Genomic DNA, 15,982 nt, shown 5'->3' on the forward strand with positions numbered 1-15,982 from the left:
AGGAGCAAGCAAAGGTAGCAGATGTAGAGTTCTTTCTGTGGGAGAGAAACTGGCCAAGGCCAAGATGGTACTTAGCACATCTCCCAGAGGAAAATACACTTCATCTAGTGTATTGTTTTTTTAGAGAATAACTAGTCCCACCTATTTTGTTGACATATAAAAACAGTCTTCCGGAGTGTCGTTCACAGCAATGACATACAATCTCTTCTGACGGCCCACCTCAGCATCTGTTTTTAAACAGACTTGTAAAGAATGTTATGCTGCCAGGACTGATAGATGCTTGGAGTACTGTGGTGGTGGTACGCTCAGAAATGGGAAGACTCAGCCAGTGCACTACAGCCTCTAGGGAAGTGCTCTAGGGAGCATTCAACACAACTCTTCAATCCAATTAAGGAAAGGAACTAAGCTTGGAGTGGAGCTTCATGCAGCCCTAGGCCGGAAGGATTGTGAATGCAATTCAGGGCTCATAAAGAGGGGAAAGATATGTTTTACAGCTAACTTCCCTCACCAGAACCATTATTGTTAGGAAAGATTTATAGAGAGCTGTACCTTTACCCTGCTCTTTATAGTCACAAGGCTAGATTGTGGCAGTTAGACACAAGCCCTGAGCAGAGGGTGGTGTGGAACTTCACCACTGCAGGAATAGCATTGGGGATACTGTCTTAGGCAAGGACAGTCACCTTAGTGCTGCTCCCTGAACAAGGTGGTGTGCAATTTATACCAGTCAGTGCAACTGGCACAGAATGCTACCTGCAGCTTGCCGTCCCATTTCCAGGAGCAAATAGTGAAGTGTTGGACCATTATCCCACCTCTTCCCCACTCTCTTTTCAGATTATCTGCTCTAGGAGTTGCCAGGGTAGAGGGAGGAAGAAGGGTGAGTGCCTCTGTGCATCCCAGAGCACATGGGGACTGATATTGTAAGACGAGGTGCATGGCTGGGGGAGAAGCTGCTTGCTCAACCATGCACAGACAAGGGGCAGGGGCCATCCTGCACTAAAACATGTCTTTTGCCCCAAAAGCTTACCATCTAATTAAGGCAAGGCAAACAAACATACATATTAAGTGTACAATGATAATCCTGTGTGATACCTTATTGTAATTCTTACTGCAATATAATCTGAAGTTTCAAATTAATGGGCAGGATTTTCATCTGAATTATGGCAACTTTGTGCTGCTCCAGGCAGAATCAGGATCTGGGACAATATATAGATATATTTAAAGCTGGTACTTATCTAATCAAAGCAGTAGAATCTCTTTGTCCCTAAATCATTCTGGAGTTGACTACTCTCATACTGAAAGACTAGGCTAGGACAACTCAAGCATACTCAGCTGTTCCAAGTACTTATAATACCTTAATATTTCATCCAAGGAGCCCATTTCATACAAACTTAAACCAAATATACACAGATCATTTTATCCTCTACTGAAATGCAGCATCTCTGAGAAAAAAACATGTAGTTTTCCTTTTAATACGGCACAGCAATAAATCTCCAGAGTACAGGAAAGGAGGTGAAGAATGTTACTCAGGTGAAAGTGCAGGACACATATCCTACTGAAGGCAGAATATATAGAAGGGGCACTCTAAAGTGTGGGATGTTGTATACTTCAAAATGTTTTAAAATTATTGAGCCTCAGTGCTTCCTTTTAGATCCATATGTTCCACAGAAGTTACAGGCAACACATTGCAGTTTAGGGTATCCAAATTTTTATACTCAGTAGTACATGGTGAATATGATGCAAATAACTAATACTTCTGAGGAGGCTGCGAGACAAACTGTTCAGAAACATTGCTCCTTTAATGTCTAATAAGCTTGTCGATTTCAAAACTCAAAAAGTCTCAGTCTTTAGAATTTAGAAAGCCAAATTTTGTAGCTTTTCATTAATAGTTATATTTTGTCAATTGAAGCCATTTTCCCAGGCAGATGTTAGCCAGCTAAATAGTGTCAAAACAATACGGCCCCTTGGTCTCTGTACTATTGTGCCTCAGTCAGGCACCAAAACACACAGAAGGAGCAAAGAATTTGCATTACCCACTGACTGCATGCAACCTGGTGTGTTAGGAAGTGGGGATGGGACCACTTCTTCCTATCCCTTCTGGGAGGCTCTTGGCTCATGGGTTCAGATTTCTGAAGCCAACTACAGGATTTAGCTCTCTCAATTAGTGTTCTGTGATTAAATCTCAGTCAACTTTGAAAATGTCAACCATGTGCTCCAGTGTGTGCAAGGACTGTCATTACGTCCAGATCCATTGTGTTCAAGCCTGCCTGCCGCGCTTGGGGCGGCAAAATACCTAGAGCTGCCCCTGCTGGTGTTACAATATTATGTGGGGGGGGGGAATTCTCAGACTTTGCTTGAAGGGCCTGAGGCAGCAAAGAGCTGCAACTCTCAATGTGAAGGGAGTGAGCAGAGCTAGTGAGGCGACCACAGGAATTGCATTAAACTAGTGAGAATGTGGGAGTAAAATAAATGCAATGAGTGCTGGAGAAGAGAGAGAAAGAAAGTCTCTCTTTTGGTCCTGATTTCCTCAAACATATTTCACGCTTTCATTCATTGTTTTCTTTTCCTCTTTTTCCAAGTGGAACAATAGAAACTTAGAGTTTTGTTTTGCAAGCAGTGCCTTTCTGGGGTCAAAGTGCAAAAAACTCAAGCTCCCATTGACTCGTGTTTGTTTTGATCGCTACAGACAAGGATGCTTGTACTCTGCTGCACTCTATACCTACATTAGGTGGCAAGATCCCCCCAGTTTATGATGGAACAGGGCTAAATTATGCAGCAAGGTTAACTGATTACTGAGTCATTCAAGAATCTTCTCTCTTAGGGCTTGGCTAAGGGATTATTTTACAGCACTGGGAGCCATGGTCCCAGCGCTAGGGCACTGTTTACACTGGCGCTTTAGAGTGCTGTAACTTGCTGCATTCAAGGGGGTGTTTTTTCACACCCCTGAGCAAGGAAGTTGCAGCGCTGTGAGGCGCCAGTGTAGCCAAGGCCTTAGTGCATCACACAGTGAAACAATAATTAATCCAGGCTCTGACTTGCACTCTAGCAGAGGACACTAACAGTTTTGGTACTTCCACAATGGCAAAGCTTTGGAAACAAAAACAAACAAACAAAAAGACATTTTAAGCCACTTTTTCTTCCTGTCCTGCTGCATGTGAAGTTAATCAGGAATAGCTGGTGCAGACTCTGACATGAGAGTTCTGTGAGGATGTGGGGAAATGTTATCACAATAGAACCTATAGGTCCCAGCTGAGATTGGAGCCTCGCTGCAGTGAGCACTGTACAAACACATCATAAGAAACAGTCACTTCCCCAAGGAGTTCACAATCTAAATAAAAGAGTCAGATAAAGTGTAGCAAGGGAAACAGAGGCAGAGAGGGGAAGTGACTCATTCAAGGTCACCCAGCAGGTTAGCAGTGGATCTAGGAACAGAATCCTGGTCTCCTAGTCCTGTGCCCTCTCTACTGGACCACACTACCTCCCTTGAACAGGACTCCAGCTGCTCTAGCCTCCGCTGTCAGAAGTTAACTCATCTGACTTCAGAAAGTCATAATTCATTCCAGTGAATAGGGGGAAGGAGCAGTTAATATTTGCTGCTGCTGGGGATTTGAAACAGGACAGTGAGCTCTCACCACAAAAGCCAGGAAGGAAGGGGAGCTCTTGATATACATTTAGCAGCACTGGACAAGGAGGCAGGGGAGTTCTGTGTTTAGGAGAGGGCTAGGAGCTGCATTTCTCCTTGCTCTCCCCTTATTTTAACCCTGGGTTGCTGCTATTGTTTGTTCAGAGACAGCATTCAATCATGCAATGCTGGGAGAGTGGCAGGCAGATTGTAGTTCCCACAGGTTTCAGAAGCTTTGCATTGCAACTGCCTCCTACAAACCAGGACTCAACAAATAGTGTGGCCATACTTGCTCTTGATGAACGCCCAGGCCCTTGACCAAGCCACATAATCTCCACTCCGTAAATTACACTGGTTTCCTGGTAAATACAATTATTTGACTTGGGCTTCAATAATTCAGAGCCTTGTTTAGCAATTCCCAAGAGCAGTCAGAAGATATCAGATCACAGTTACAACCTGACTTGGAAGATGAGTCACAAGATAACATCCAGACAAAGTTTAGAAGTGTCCAGATCCAGTTTTTAAGAGAAATGGAACCTGCAGTTATTCTTGTGATACAGATATTGCAGTGGATATAACGGGGATTCCTTGCTAAAGTTTTTGTCGCTGACAAAATCCTCTCACTCTATATTTTCCAGTCCAATTAAACCCAGTCTGTTCTTCTGATGTCACTACATGGGGTCTCCCTAGCCCCAACCTAAGTAGTTGCAGGATGGACTGCTGACTACAGTACAGAAGCCAGCAATCTGCCATATTGGAACATAGTTCATTTGGTTCACTTACTCCAGCATCCTGCGTATAGAAGTGCCTAGTACCTGGCACGTTTAAAAAAATAAAAAAAAGCATAATTTCCATAATATTATACCTGTAGTGAGGCATGTGACAAGTGGGGCAAGACAGAGTACCCTATGTTGACCCTCAAGCCACCAAGAAAAGCATTTAATAAATCCTTCTCCATAACCATAAATAATAATTTGTGCTTGCAATATCCCATACACTCATCTGTATACAACACAGATTGTGGAGGTGATTTCTGTTTGTACCACACTCGTTTTCACCTGAGTAGTTCAATGCTGACTGATCCAATTGACCCACAGACACTGGAGCTCTTGAACCTGGAGCAAATGATGCAGGATCATGCTGTTGGGCCTGCTCTGTCCCACTGGATTCAGACATTCTTGTCTTGCTGCCAATATCTGATGTCGACCTGCACATTAAAAAAAATAGCAAGAACCTTTGGTAATTCTGACTGATAGGCAATATCCTCAACAAGAGTGGCAGGAGTTGCAAGCAGAAAACAGTAGGGAACTATTTGCTTTTTCTGTGGTATCTCTGGTTGCATGAACATCAATAGAAAGCAACTTCCTTTGTCCTTCACCACTATCTTCTATAGTATTTTTTACAATTCTACAGCCCACTCACTCAACACCCCAAAATGGATCCCAGTGACATGTGACACAAAAAATACAGTTACACAATATTTCAATAATAAGATACAACAGACAATGCTGGATAATTACCACCTGGTGTAGTGTTATAAAGCAAAAGGCTGAATGATTTTAGCTATGTGTAGAGCACTCTTGTCCCTAAGAAATGCCATGCATCAGTTGTCTCCCATCATGAAATTTAACTGACAAAAACAAGCCAAGCAATGAGAACTATGCATTTCCTGAGGTTATGATATCATTGGCAGCCAATCAGAAGAGCTCCATTAGTGTTTGGCATTCTAACAGAATTTCATAGTAACAGCCAGGAGGCATACAGTCCTTTAGGATCATAGTTTTCCCCAAGTGGTGGTATACTTCATCCATCTGAAAAGGGCAATAATTGCTCAGAAATGCCTTATTGCTATGGTGAAACAAAATGCATTTATTAGGCCTGAGAAACATGAGAAAGAAATATCTGACAGTCAGTCAGCAATCCCTGACTGAGTCCAGAGTTCCAAAAGCCATTTTATTATATATCCGTATCATTTTCTATTCTATAGGTCTGGACGACTTAGGAAAAAAAAAGTGGAGAGGGAGAGTGTGTGAAGTTTCACTACTTTATGCAAAATAACAATGAATTACCTCCTGAGAGACGCCACAGCCACAGGACCTGTTCTGGGAGGAACCGGAGGCGGGGGAGAGCCCATTACCATTTCAGGAAGCTGAGAAAACCTGTACGCCTGTGAAAGAGAAAAATGAATATTTTCTAGAACATCAATTAACCGTATTTTAAAACGCAATAACATGAGAACCTAAAAAGTGAAGATATTTGTTTAAGTTCATTCCAACAGCCCTTAAAATTGTATGTACAGTTCTATAATTGCTGGCGGCTAGGAAGTTTTGGTGTTGCCTATAGTAATAGGTATTTTAGTTCAGAATTTACAACAGGCTGAGTGATTTCAGAATAATGCAGAAAGCATACACATAAATGGTATCCCAGAGCTACAGCTGAGTAATTCAAAAAGAAGAAATAAGAAAATAATACCTCAGATACCATAACCCAACCTGAGAGGTAGATCCTTCACGATTTTGGAAGGCTCATCTCTTCCTGAAAACCCCCAGAGAGAGAAAGAGATCACAGTACTTTTTGCCCCTCTGAAAGTTAAGTGTTTTTAAGTCAGAATATCTGTAAGCATCCTCAAAGCAACCTATACTGAAATGAAACTGCCTGCAAGCAATTATTTGATATTTCAACTTCTTTTTTCTTGTCTTTCGGTGTTTTTTTTCCCCATCTTCTCCTAGGAAAGAAACTAAGGTTCTTAAACCACAACACTCTAAAGGAATGAAAGTCCCAAATAAATCCACAAAGCAAGGTAATTCAGAGAAATGCAGGATCAGACTGTTGGGTCATGAAATCTAGCATCCTGCCTCCAGCAAGGCTGGATTTCATCTCTAGTACATCTAGAGACTCTGCAGTGCTTACTGTACGTCCATCAGATCATGGTCCAAAGAATGACATATCACCTTTATCTATACTGTTGCTAAAAATATTAGTCAGAACTTCATCTAGTCTGCTTGGAAATACAAGTGATTGTATATAATTCTGCTTAGTAGTAGATTGAACCTCTTCTCAGACACTCCCTGATTTACTTTCCTAGACGAGTCTAGGTATTGAAGACATCTTAGAGCAATGTGTGCCATTACAGTTAATGCAATTGAACCACAACTAAAATGATACAACATAACAAGGTATTAGGAGACTGTCTAATGTCCTCAAACCTATGAATTGTGGTAAAACCAGAGGCTGAAGTCCAAATGTCTTAAGCCAGCAGTACCCTACAGTGATTATCAATAAACACTTAATCTTTTTGGCCCCACAGTTATTTTCAGTTTTAAATATCTGCAAAAATGTGGTATCACAGATACCTTCTGAAAAACTGACTTCTGATGCAGATAATAGCATTAAAAACTAGTATGTCTTGCATTCTTAGGTTAAGATTGGATGTTTGTCTAAGAGATACACTAGTTCAAGCAGGAATTTATTTAGGGAAGTCCTGATTATATGTTTTTGTTTCTTAATCTTACTTTTGTGTCTTAACTGATTGCATCTATTTTCCTTTATCATGCCAATTCCAAAAACGAGTTGCAAAGATGAAAGACTCTTGCATTTGTGACAGATTTGTCTATATCTGTATTGAACTATAAAGTCCATGGTGTTCACTAGCAAATTTTTGATCAAAAACGGTAAGGTACCTTCACTGTTGCTTTAACGTCCATATTGAACTGAGATTCCTGTATGTGTTAGACCAGTGGTTCTCAAACTCGGGCCGCCGCTTGTTCAGGGAAAGCCCCTGGCGGGCCGGGGCAGTTTGTTTATCTGCCACATCTGCAGGTTCAGCCAATTGCAGCTTCCACTGGCCGCAGTTTGACGCTCCAGGCCAATGGGGGCTGCAGGAAGGGCGGCCAGCACATCCCTCGGCCTAAGCTGTTTCCTGCAGCCCCCATCGTCCCGGAGCAGCAAACCGCAGCCAGTAGGAGCCATGATCAGCTGAACCTGCCGACGCGGTAGATAAACAAACCAGCTCGGCCCTCCAGGGGCTTTCCCTGTACAAGCAGCGGCCCTAGTTTGAGAACCACTGTGTTAGAGGGCAATCAAGTGTTGTTGACTGGAAGACCATTCAGGTTAAATGGAAACACCCTAGAACAATGAACTGACTGCAGGCCAGAGGAACCAGTTCTCCCAGGTCAGTTCTTAACCGACCAATGCATCACTTGATGAGGCACTTGAAGCCACTCAGAGGAGTCACCTGACAGAGGGTACTGAAACCTTATAAAAGGATTCTCCTCTCTCCACCAAATGCAGGGAGACCACAATAAGAACACAGACATAGGCAGACGGAAAAGAGGACTCCTGACTGCCCTGGAAGGACATTAAAATCCAAAGGACCCTCAGGCAGAGCGAAGAAACTGAGGCATAGATTTATATGCAGGTTTTGATATTTTTCTATAGATATATATATCTCTTGTGCTGTGTCTAGGAATAAAGCTGGTTCAGAAATTTCTTTGCAAAGTCTGTTACTGCTTTGATTCTCAGAAAACCCCAAAGAGGGGAAATCAATCATTCAGAGAGTCCCCACCTGTGGTGGGACTCTGGGGACCATGCAAGAATGAGTGAGGAGGCTGAGTACAGCTGCCACTAAAGAGGAAGGCTTGTAATTGTCTCTGACATGGTTCACACATTAGATAATTTGATTTCAATATTAATATTTAATCAGCTCCAGGTTACTGATTTAATTGAGCTGGGTGCCATTTTTGAGTTGAGAGTTATAACCCAGTTAGTAGCTGAAAACCTGTGTTGTTGCATGGCTACAGTTCATAAGCCCACGTGCTTTAAAGAAAAAGGCCAAAAAATGGCTGAGAACTGAAAAAATTGGCCAGTTAAACTGCACATCTCAGTAATAATCTAACCTGTGATATTCCAAACAAAGCGCTCTCGATCATGCTTGTAACTGTTTCACTTCACACTGACACCAACATTTTAGAGTTCAGAGTGATGTTTGGAGTTATTCTGCATGTGAGGTGAGGTGTGCTGTGCTGGGAAAACTGAATGGATTTGTGAAGGTGGCAAATGAGGTATGTGCTGCAGAGAGGGCTTATGAGTTTGGGGTTATTGCGTGTGCTGGTGATTGTGTTGATTTGTGTCTAAGGGCGTTTGTGCTGGGACATTTGTGTTGATTTGTGAGAGTGGCAGTTAGGCATATGGGTTTGGAAGTTGGGTCAAGCAATGTAGTCTCCCTCATACAACCAATGAAACTGTTGCAGGCAGATAAGCTGCAGAGTAAGGGCAATGATTGGCTGAGTTACCTCTGATATCATCATGATCTAGGGTTCTTGGCATGGCATATGTAGATGCCTTATTATAGCCTGGGTGTAATTCACAAAGTCAAAACAGCTGAAACTTAAACTGGATGGTAACAGACCAGTGATGATTCAACCTGGTGATATTCTGAACAAAGAGAAGGTCTCAACCATGCTTGCAGCTGCTTTCATCACTTTCCCCTGGCTTAGAAATCTTAGGTTTCAAAGAAACAATCCTAGAATCTTATATACCAGTATATATGAACAGCCGCCTCTTTATATTCCTTCTTAGGGTTTACTATTATATTAAGCTAACTATTTAACTAAATTGATTCCAATCTAATATTGATACTAACTTGTTGATTTGACCTTGATTTAATTTTGGTTTACTATTCAGTTTAATATTATTTTAATGGTAGCTTAGTTATGGGGATATGTTTCCTTGATTTTAATTTTAATAGTTGTAAAAGTTTACAAAATTGATATTGAGTCACATTTGCTTCAATAAGCAGCATGGGTCTAGAGTCTTTGAGATGTTGGCTGAATATCAGCTAGTCAAAGCCGGACCATTTTCCACTGATTAGTCTTAGTTCTCACATCAGAATCAGGCCCCCTTTATTATTTTCTTCCCTCTTTGCAAAGCTCTAAAGAGGAGAGAGATGGTAGCTTGCCCAGAGTCCTAACTAACAAGGTTCTGTTATTCTGTGGTTTTCAGTTCTGGTCTCTAGGAAAATAATTGCCATTTTTCAGACTACAGTTCTCGGCGTGCTCTCAGGATTTCTCAAATAGCAATGACAATGTTAGTATCCTTAAATGAATGCTTGAAAGGGTCTTAAAAAAATAAAAATAAACCACCAATTCAAACTGCAAATGTTGGCCCCGTAGCCAAACACTTAAAGACAGGCTCCAGCTGACCCTTGCAGCTGCATGAACTGCCTGAAAATCCTTATAAAGCCGCTACCATGGTTCTTATTGGAGTCACGCAGCTAAACGCTACTATCTACTTAGAAAAACAAGAATGGCATTTTAATGTTTCTTATTTAGAGATACACAGGAGAAATTTCATCATCAAATCTTAGTGAAAATCCTGTAGATCCCCTTTATAAAGCATTAACATTAAGATGCAGAGAACAGTATGACTAGTCTCTCTTCAAAAATATGTAGCCATATACTACTTTTATTTCAATTTAAAAAGATCTGCTTAACTATAAAAGCAATTTGACTGGACACCTAATGACCAGCACAACTGCTAATCAGATTTCAACCATAAAAAATGATCAAATGCAGTATGAACTGCAGTAGAGGAATTTCAAAGTGCCAGGAGTACTTTTATTGTGATTTAAATAGCATTTCCCTGAACGTGAGCATTTAATACCACTGGCTTCAAGTTATCCATGAAGCATAGTTCAGAAAAAGCATCCCTTATTTTACACTCTTCTTACCATGGAGGGTAAACGTAGCAATGATGATTCTGAGTTGGAACAATTTCTCTCTAACAATAATAGATTACTCGAATATAGACAGAGTCAAGAATCTTCATTTCTGTTATAACTCTCAAAATGCCTTCTTTCAGAGAAATATGTACTCCTGGCCAAAAAACTGCCATAACAACAACAACTTTATCTTTTGATTTTTCTCTTCTGAAACAAATTCCCAGGTGTTTTCAGTAATTTCACATTCTTACAGAGCCTAATTTTTCAGTTTCATTGCCAGTAGTGGAGCTGCTGTTCTATTTACTTCACCAGATAAAACTAATCCCAGGTTTAGCTTTGCCTATGATACTTGTGAAAGAAAATGTTTGTTTTGTGATGTTCAGATACCGTACAGTAGAACCTTAGAGTTACAAACACCAGATTACAAACTGACCAAACAACCACACACCTCATTTGGAACTGGAAGTACACAATCAGGCAGCAGCAGAGATAAACAAAAAAAGCAAAGATAGTACAGTACTATGTTAAACTACTAAAAAATGAGAAAGCAGCATTTTTCTTCTGCGTAGTAAAGTTTCAAAGCTGTACTAAGTCAATATGCAATTGTAAACTTTTGAAAGAACATCCATAATGTTTTGTTTGAAGTTACAAACATTGCAGAGTTACGAACAACCTCCATTCCCAAGGTGTTTATAACTTGGAGGTTCTACTGTATCGGGGAGTTTAAAACAGTGATTTCCAACCATGAGCATGGACAGCAGTTCTGATACTGCTATCTACATGCTTTTCAAACTCCATCATTGCAGTGTCTGAACACCCCAGCCATTCATCAATTTATCCTCTCAATACTTCAGAGGCAGGAAATATCTACATGTTACAGATGAGAAAAATGAGGCACAGATTGGCTTGCCCAAGGTCGCACAGGAAATCTGTGGAAGAGACCGGAACTAAATCCAGCTCTTGAGTCCCAAACCAGTGGCTTAAGCACAAGACTATCCTTTCTAGACCACACTTTGCAGTCTTTGCAACTGGTACACTTGGCCCTCCTGCCAAGATAACCCTTAGTGTATCCTAAGTATAGCTAGTGTCAGCTCCCTGTTCAGCCGTGTATTCTCCAACCATCTATGAACATGAGCTTCTCCAAATCTGACTTTCCTAGTCATTAACTGGTGTGTGAATAATGAATAAGAAAAAGCAGGTAAATGAGGCCTTGGTCTGATAAACTGCTACAGATGCTCCCATAACGTTGAGAACCACTGTTTTAAAAAATAAGAAGCCACTTACTGTACTTGTGTTGAATGTGTGGGATGAAATTCAATATTGATAAATGCAAAGTAATGCTCATTGGAAAACATAATCCTAACAATACATACAAAATGATGGGGTCTAAATTAGCTGTTACCACACAAAGAGATTGTGGAGTCATCATGGAGAGTTCTCAGAAAACATGCACTCCGTGTGCAGCAGCAGTCAAAAGAAAAGCTAACAGAACATTAGGAATCATTAGGAAAGCGAGAGAGAAGACAAAAAAATGTCATAATGCCACTGAATATATTCATGGTACACCGACACCTTGAATACTGCATGCAGTTCTGGTCACCCCCCATCTCAAAAAAAAATTATTAGAATTGGAAAAGGTACAGAGAAGAGCAACAAAAATGATTAGGGATATGTCTTCAGTACAAGGAGAGATTAAAAAGACTGAACTGTTCAGTTTATAGAAGAGACTCGGGAGGTACAATTAAGGTCTATAAAATCACACATGGTGGGGAGAAAGTGTTATTTTACTTCTTCACATAACACAAGCACCAGGGGTCACCCAATGAAATTATTAGGCAGCAGGTTTAAAACAAACGTAAGGAAGTACTGCTTCACATTATTATGTAAACAGCCCAGATGAGGGGCCCATTATTAAAAATTAGGAGTCTTCTTCTAAGTGTGTGTGCACGCGCACACCAACAAATGTGCATATAGTTACCAAAAGTACAAGTATGTATGTGTTTCATGCACATGCGGCTCTCGGGTTTAAAAACATAGTCCAGAACACAAGTATCCCCATGATAGTACAGTATAGTAAGTAATATTTTAACTTACTGGTCTTGGTAAGCTATACTGATACATTTCTGGTCTATATGTTGGCACCCACTGTACTCCCCCTCTGGGTCGGGTCATGGTACCAGGAGCACTGGTCACCACTTCAGAGTATGGTAAGTGTTGTGCTGAACTGTGAGCATCTTGTCTGTTCTGCCCTCCATGGCCTGCAGATGCCAGACTAAATGCCTCTTCCAATAGCATATGCATCTGTTGTCTAACTTCATCAATGGAAGGCTGAGAACTTAAAGTTGATGTCTCAGAATGGCCTTTAGCCTGACGGGATCTGGTATAACTTCGAGGGTCGTTGACACGGTCAACATTTGTTTCTTCTATCATTTCAGGTTCTGTCTGTTGGATAAAATAAAAGCATTTTATATTCACACATGCTTATAAGAACAGTGGTCTGTGTTGCTTTTTTACATATTTTCTCCATCACAGATACACCAGAAGTTTCTCATGCCCAGGCACAAAATGGTATAATTCATAAGACCATATATTCCAATGTTTACGTCAATAGCAGCTGTGAGTGCTCAGAATCTCTGCATATCAGACCCGGGGTCTCAAGTCAGGTAACCAAAAGAATGAGGAACACGTAATTAGTGACCACCTGTAAAAAGTTTAGTTTAAGTGATATGCCCAGCAGGATACAGGATCTCTGGCAAAAGCAGGGATAGAATTCAGTTCTCTAGTGCAGCTTTCAACTGCCTTAACCATAAGACCATCCTTTCCCTTCCTGCAATTATCTGCCTCATTCTCTACAGCCTTCCAGCTTCTGCAACAAATGATGCAGGGGTCCAAGAGACAGTCTCTTTCACTGCACAGTTCTGATTCATCCCCAGAGCATGTCCATTCTGTGCACTAAATAAGGCAGGGGTGGGTCTTGTGGAAAAAATAGTAAGACCATATAAGTAAAGACTATCATAATGCACATGACAAGAGGCCCTATTTCTGGCATGTCCTAACTTTTGAGTGCTTGACTTTGCAATCATAAAAGCTTCATTTTAAAATATATGTGTGTGTGTGTGTGTGTGTGTGTGTGTGTGTGTGTGTGTGTGTGTAATTATTGTGAGAGCTTTAATTCTTCATCTCTTTCACATTTAAAGGGACATCATTAACTTTAAAAAAAGCATACCTATTGAAATGTTTTTTTCCTTCTAATGTAAGAAGGAACACTTAAGAGATTAGAGAGAAATACTGCTATTTTAATCTTTCTAATTTCATTTACTTTGTGCATTCATGGGACATCATTTTCTCCCTTTATGGTTAATCAGTTTCCTTTGTTTGTGTGGGTCTTCCAAACACCACACATGAAGGAGAAAATCTTTTTTAAAAATAGGTACATACAATTGTAAAGCCAAGAAAACTGCCAGGGAGATTCAGAGGCAGGTGAAATTATTTAACTACTTTTTAAAAATTAGAGTTCAAGTTGACAATGTCCCTTTAATTTTTAGTATTAATGAGTCCAATGTGTATCAAAAGAGAGACTAGACCCACAAATGTTACAGAAACCTTACATATTCACTTGCAATGGGCCCCTCAGCTCCATGCACTAAATCCTCTTGTTCATTCTTGAGAAGTGGTTTTCTAAGAATTAGTGTTGAGTGCTTGACTTTGCAACCATAAAAACCTAGGACATGCCAGAAATATTTAAAAATATGTCTTTGCGTGTGAATAGCTGGCCAATCGTGTGCATTCACTGGTTTGCCCAGTCTTTAAAACTCTCTGGTTTGTGATTTGGGATAAGATCTGGATTATTTGCAATGGGTGTCAGTAGTGAGCAAAAAAAAATGATCTTCTCTAGTTCTACTCTAAATCCATAGAGTAGCCTTTGCGAAAGGAAGTGTATACATTTATAGAGGTGGGGGTTTTTTAATCCATCCATGGTGTTATGGGCCAGGATGTAATCGGTTGGACCTATTAGAGCAGGAGTCAGGTCTAGTGGGTGGAGCAGATGTCCAGTTTAGAGAACAATGCCAAGGGTCAGCACCAGAGTCAACTGCCAATTACCAGAGCCAGGGGTCAAGCCAGAGTCAGAACCAGGAGTTGAAGCTGAGGGTCAAAGCCAAGGTCATATACCAAATGCCAGAGCCAAGGGTCAAGCCAGACTCAGGGTCAGAAGTCTGAGGCCGGGGTTGGAACCAGGACTGGTAACTAATGATTGGAAGCGAGGTGTACGGGAAGGAACTGGAGGAGAGGTACGGATCAAACACGGAAGGGGAGCACAGAATAGGGGTGAAGGGAGGGGTGATGCAGGAGCCGGGAGTGGAGCAGGAATCAGGAACAGAGTTGGGTGCAGGAGACAGGCACAGAATGCAATGGTGAAAAGACTGGACCTACAGTTGTTTCTAAGACGTTCCAAATTTCAGCCTTGCTTTGCCATGGCTTATTTTTCAGAAAAAAAGTCAATGCACTTTGGAATTAAACGAATCACTACATAGAATCAATTCTCACAAACACTAAAAATCAAAAGTCTGATTTCTATATTAACTGCCTACAGTTAATGTGACACTGCACCAGAAATCATTTGTACTAATATATTTCCTCCATGATTGTTCTATTTATGTAGAGGATGAACAAATGAGAAATTCCAGTATAGTAACTATAAAATATGGAGGGCTTTTGGGTATACACACAGCTAATAAAGCTTCGGTGGTCACAGTGCACCCTTTTTCAAGATTAATAGGTATAATCCTGGCCTATTTCCTCAAGCCTGTAAAAGTGTCAGTGACTAGAAATCCACAAGAGTTTTATTAATACCTAATGCTGAAATAAATCAGGTGCCCAACTACAGCCCTGTAATTAAGCCATTACACTTCTAGAGTCTTTGATCCTTTCTTGAAAATGAAGAAAATAGTGCTAAACTATACCATAAGAATAATGATTCCTTACTAGAACTTCATGCTACAACCTGATTCAATACTAATATTAGGATGACCAGGCAGATTTTGGAGGAGGCTGTTGTGAAAGATGAACATTTATTCAAGTTTTAAAATCTAGTTGTATTAATTCATCATATATGCTTGGCTTGTATTATTTACTGTTTATTTTCATTTCACACTGAAAAACATCAGAATTATAAATATTCAGGAATAAGTGTGAATGTTAAATTGTGAAGGACCTGAAGAAGAGCTCTGTTTAGGCTCAGAAACGTATCTTTCACCAACAGAAGTTGGTCTAATAAAAGATATTACCTCATCCACCTTGTCTTTTTAATATCCTGGGAACAACAACATAAGAACGGCCATACTGGGTCAGACCAAAGGTCCATCTAGCCCAGTATCCTGTCTTCCAACAGCGGCCAATGCCAGGTGCCCCAGATGGAATGAACAGAACAGGTAACCATCAAGTAATCCATAACATAGGTACAATATCATGGACAACTACTGAAGATATTACAATGCCATTATATAAATCAATGATATGCCCTCACCAGAAAAACTGTGTTCAGTTCCAGTCACCTAGTTTTAAGAAGAAAGAGATAGCAAACACAGCAGTCCAGAGAAATCCACGGAAAATGGTTATAAGGAAAGAAACACTTCCATATAGGCTAA

General features: G+C 40.6%; 1 protein-coding gene across 3 annotated transcripts in view; it reads right to left on the reverse strand.

Moving 5' to 3' along the window:
* Positions 1-15,982, reverse strand: part of KIAA1549L (KIAA1549 like) — a 104,348-nt gene that overhangs the window by 13,550 nt on the left and 74,816 nt on the right. For all 3 annotated transcript variants that reach the window (XM_075065201.1, XM_075065200.1, XM_032769828.2), the window contains 3 exons: positions 12,432-12,779; positions 5,689-5,786; positions 4,678-4,826 (listed from right to left, as the gene is read on the reverse strand). In XM_075065201.1, coding sequence (XP_074921302.1) covers positions 4,678-4,826; positions 5,689-5,786; positions 12,432-12,779 — 595 coding nt within the window. The remainder of the gene's footprint in view (positions 1-4,677; positions 4,827-5,688; positions 5,787-12,431; positions 12,780-15,982) is intronic.

Source organism: Chelonoidis abingdonii, chromosome 4, assembly GCF_003597395.2.
Source record: "Chelonoidis abingdonii isolate Lonesome George chromosome 4, CheloAbing_2.0, whole genome shotgun sequence".
Lineage (NCBI taxonomy): Eukaryota > Metazoa > Chordata > Testudines > Testudinidae > Chelonoidis > Chelonoidis abingdonii.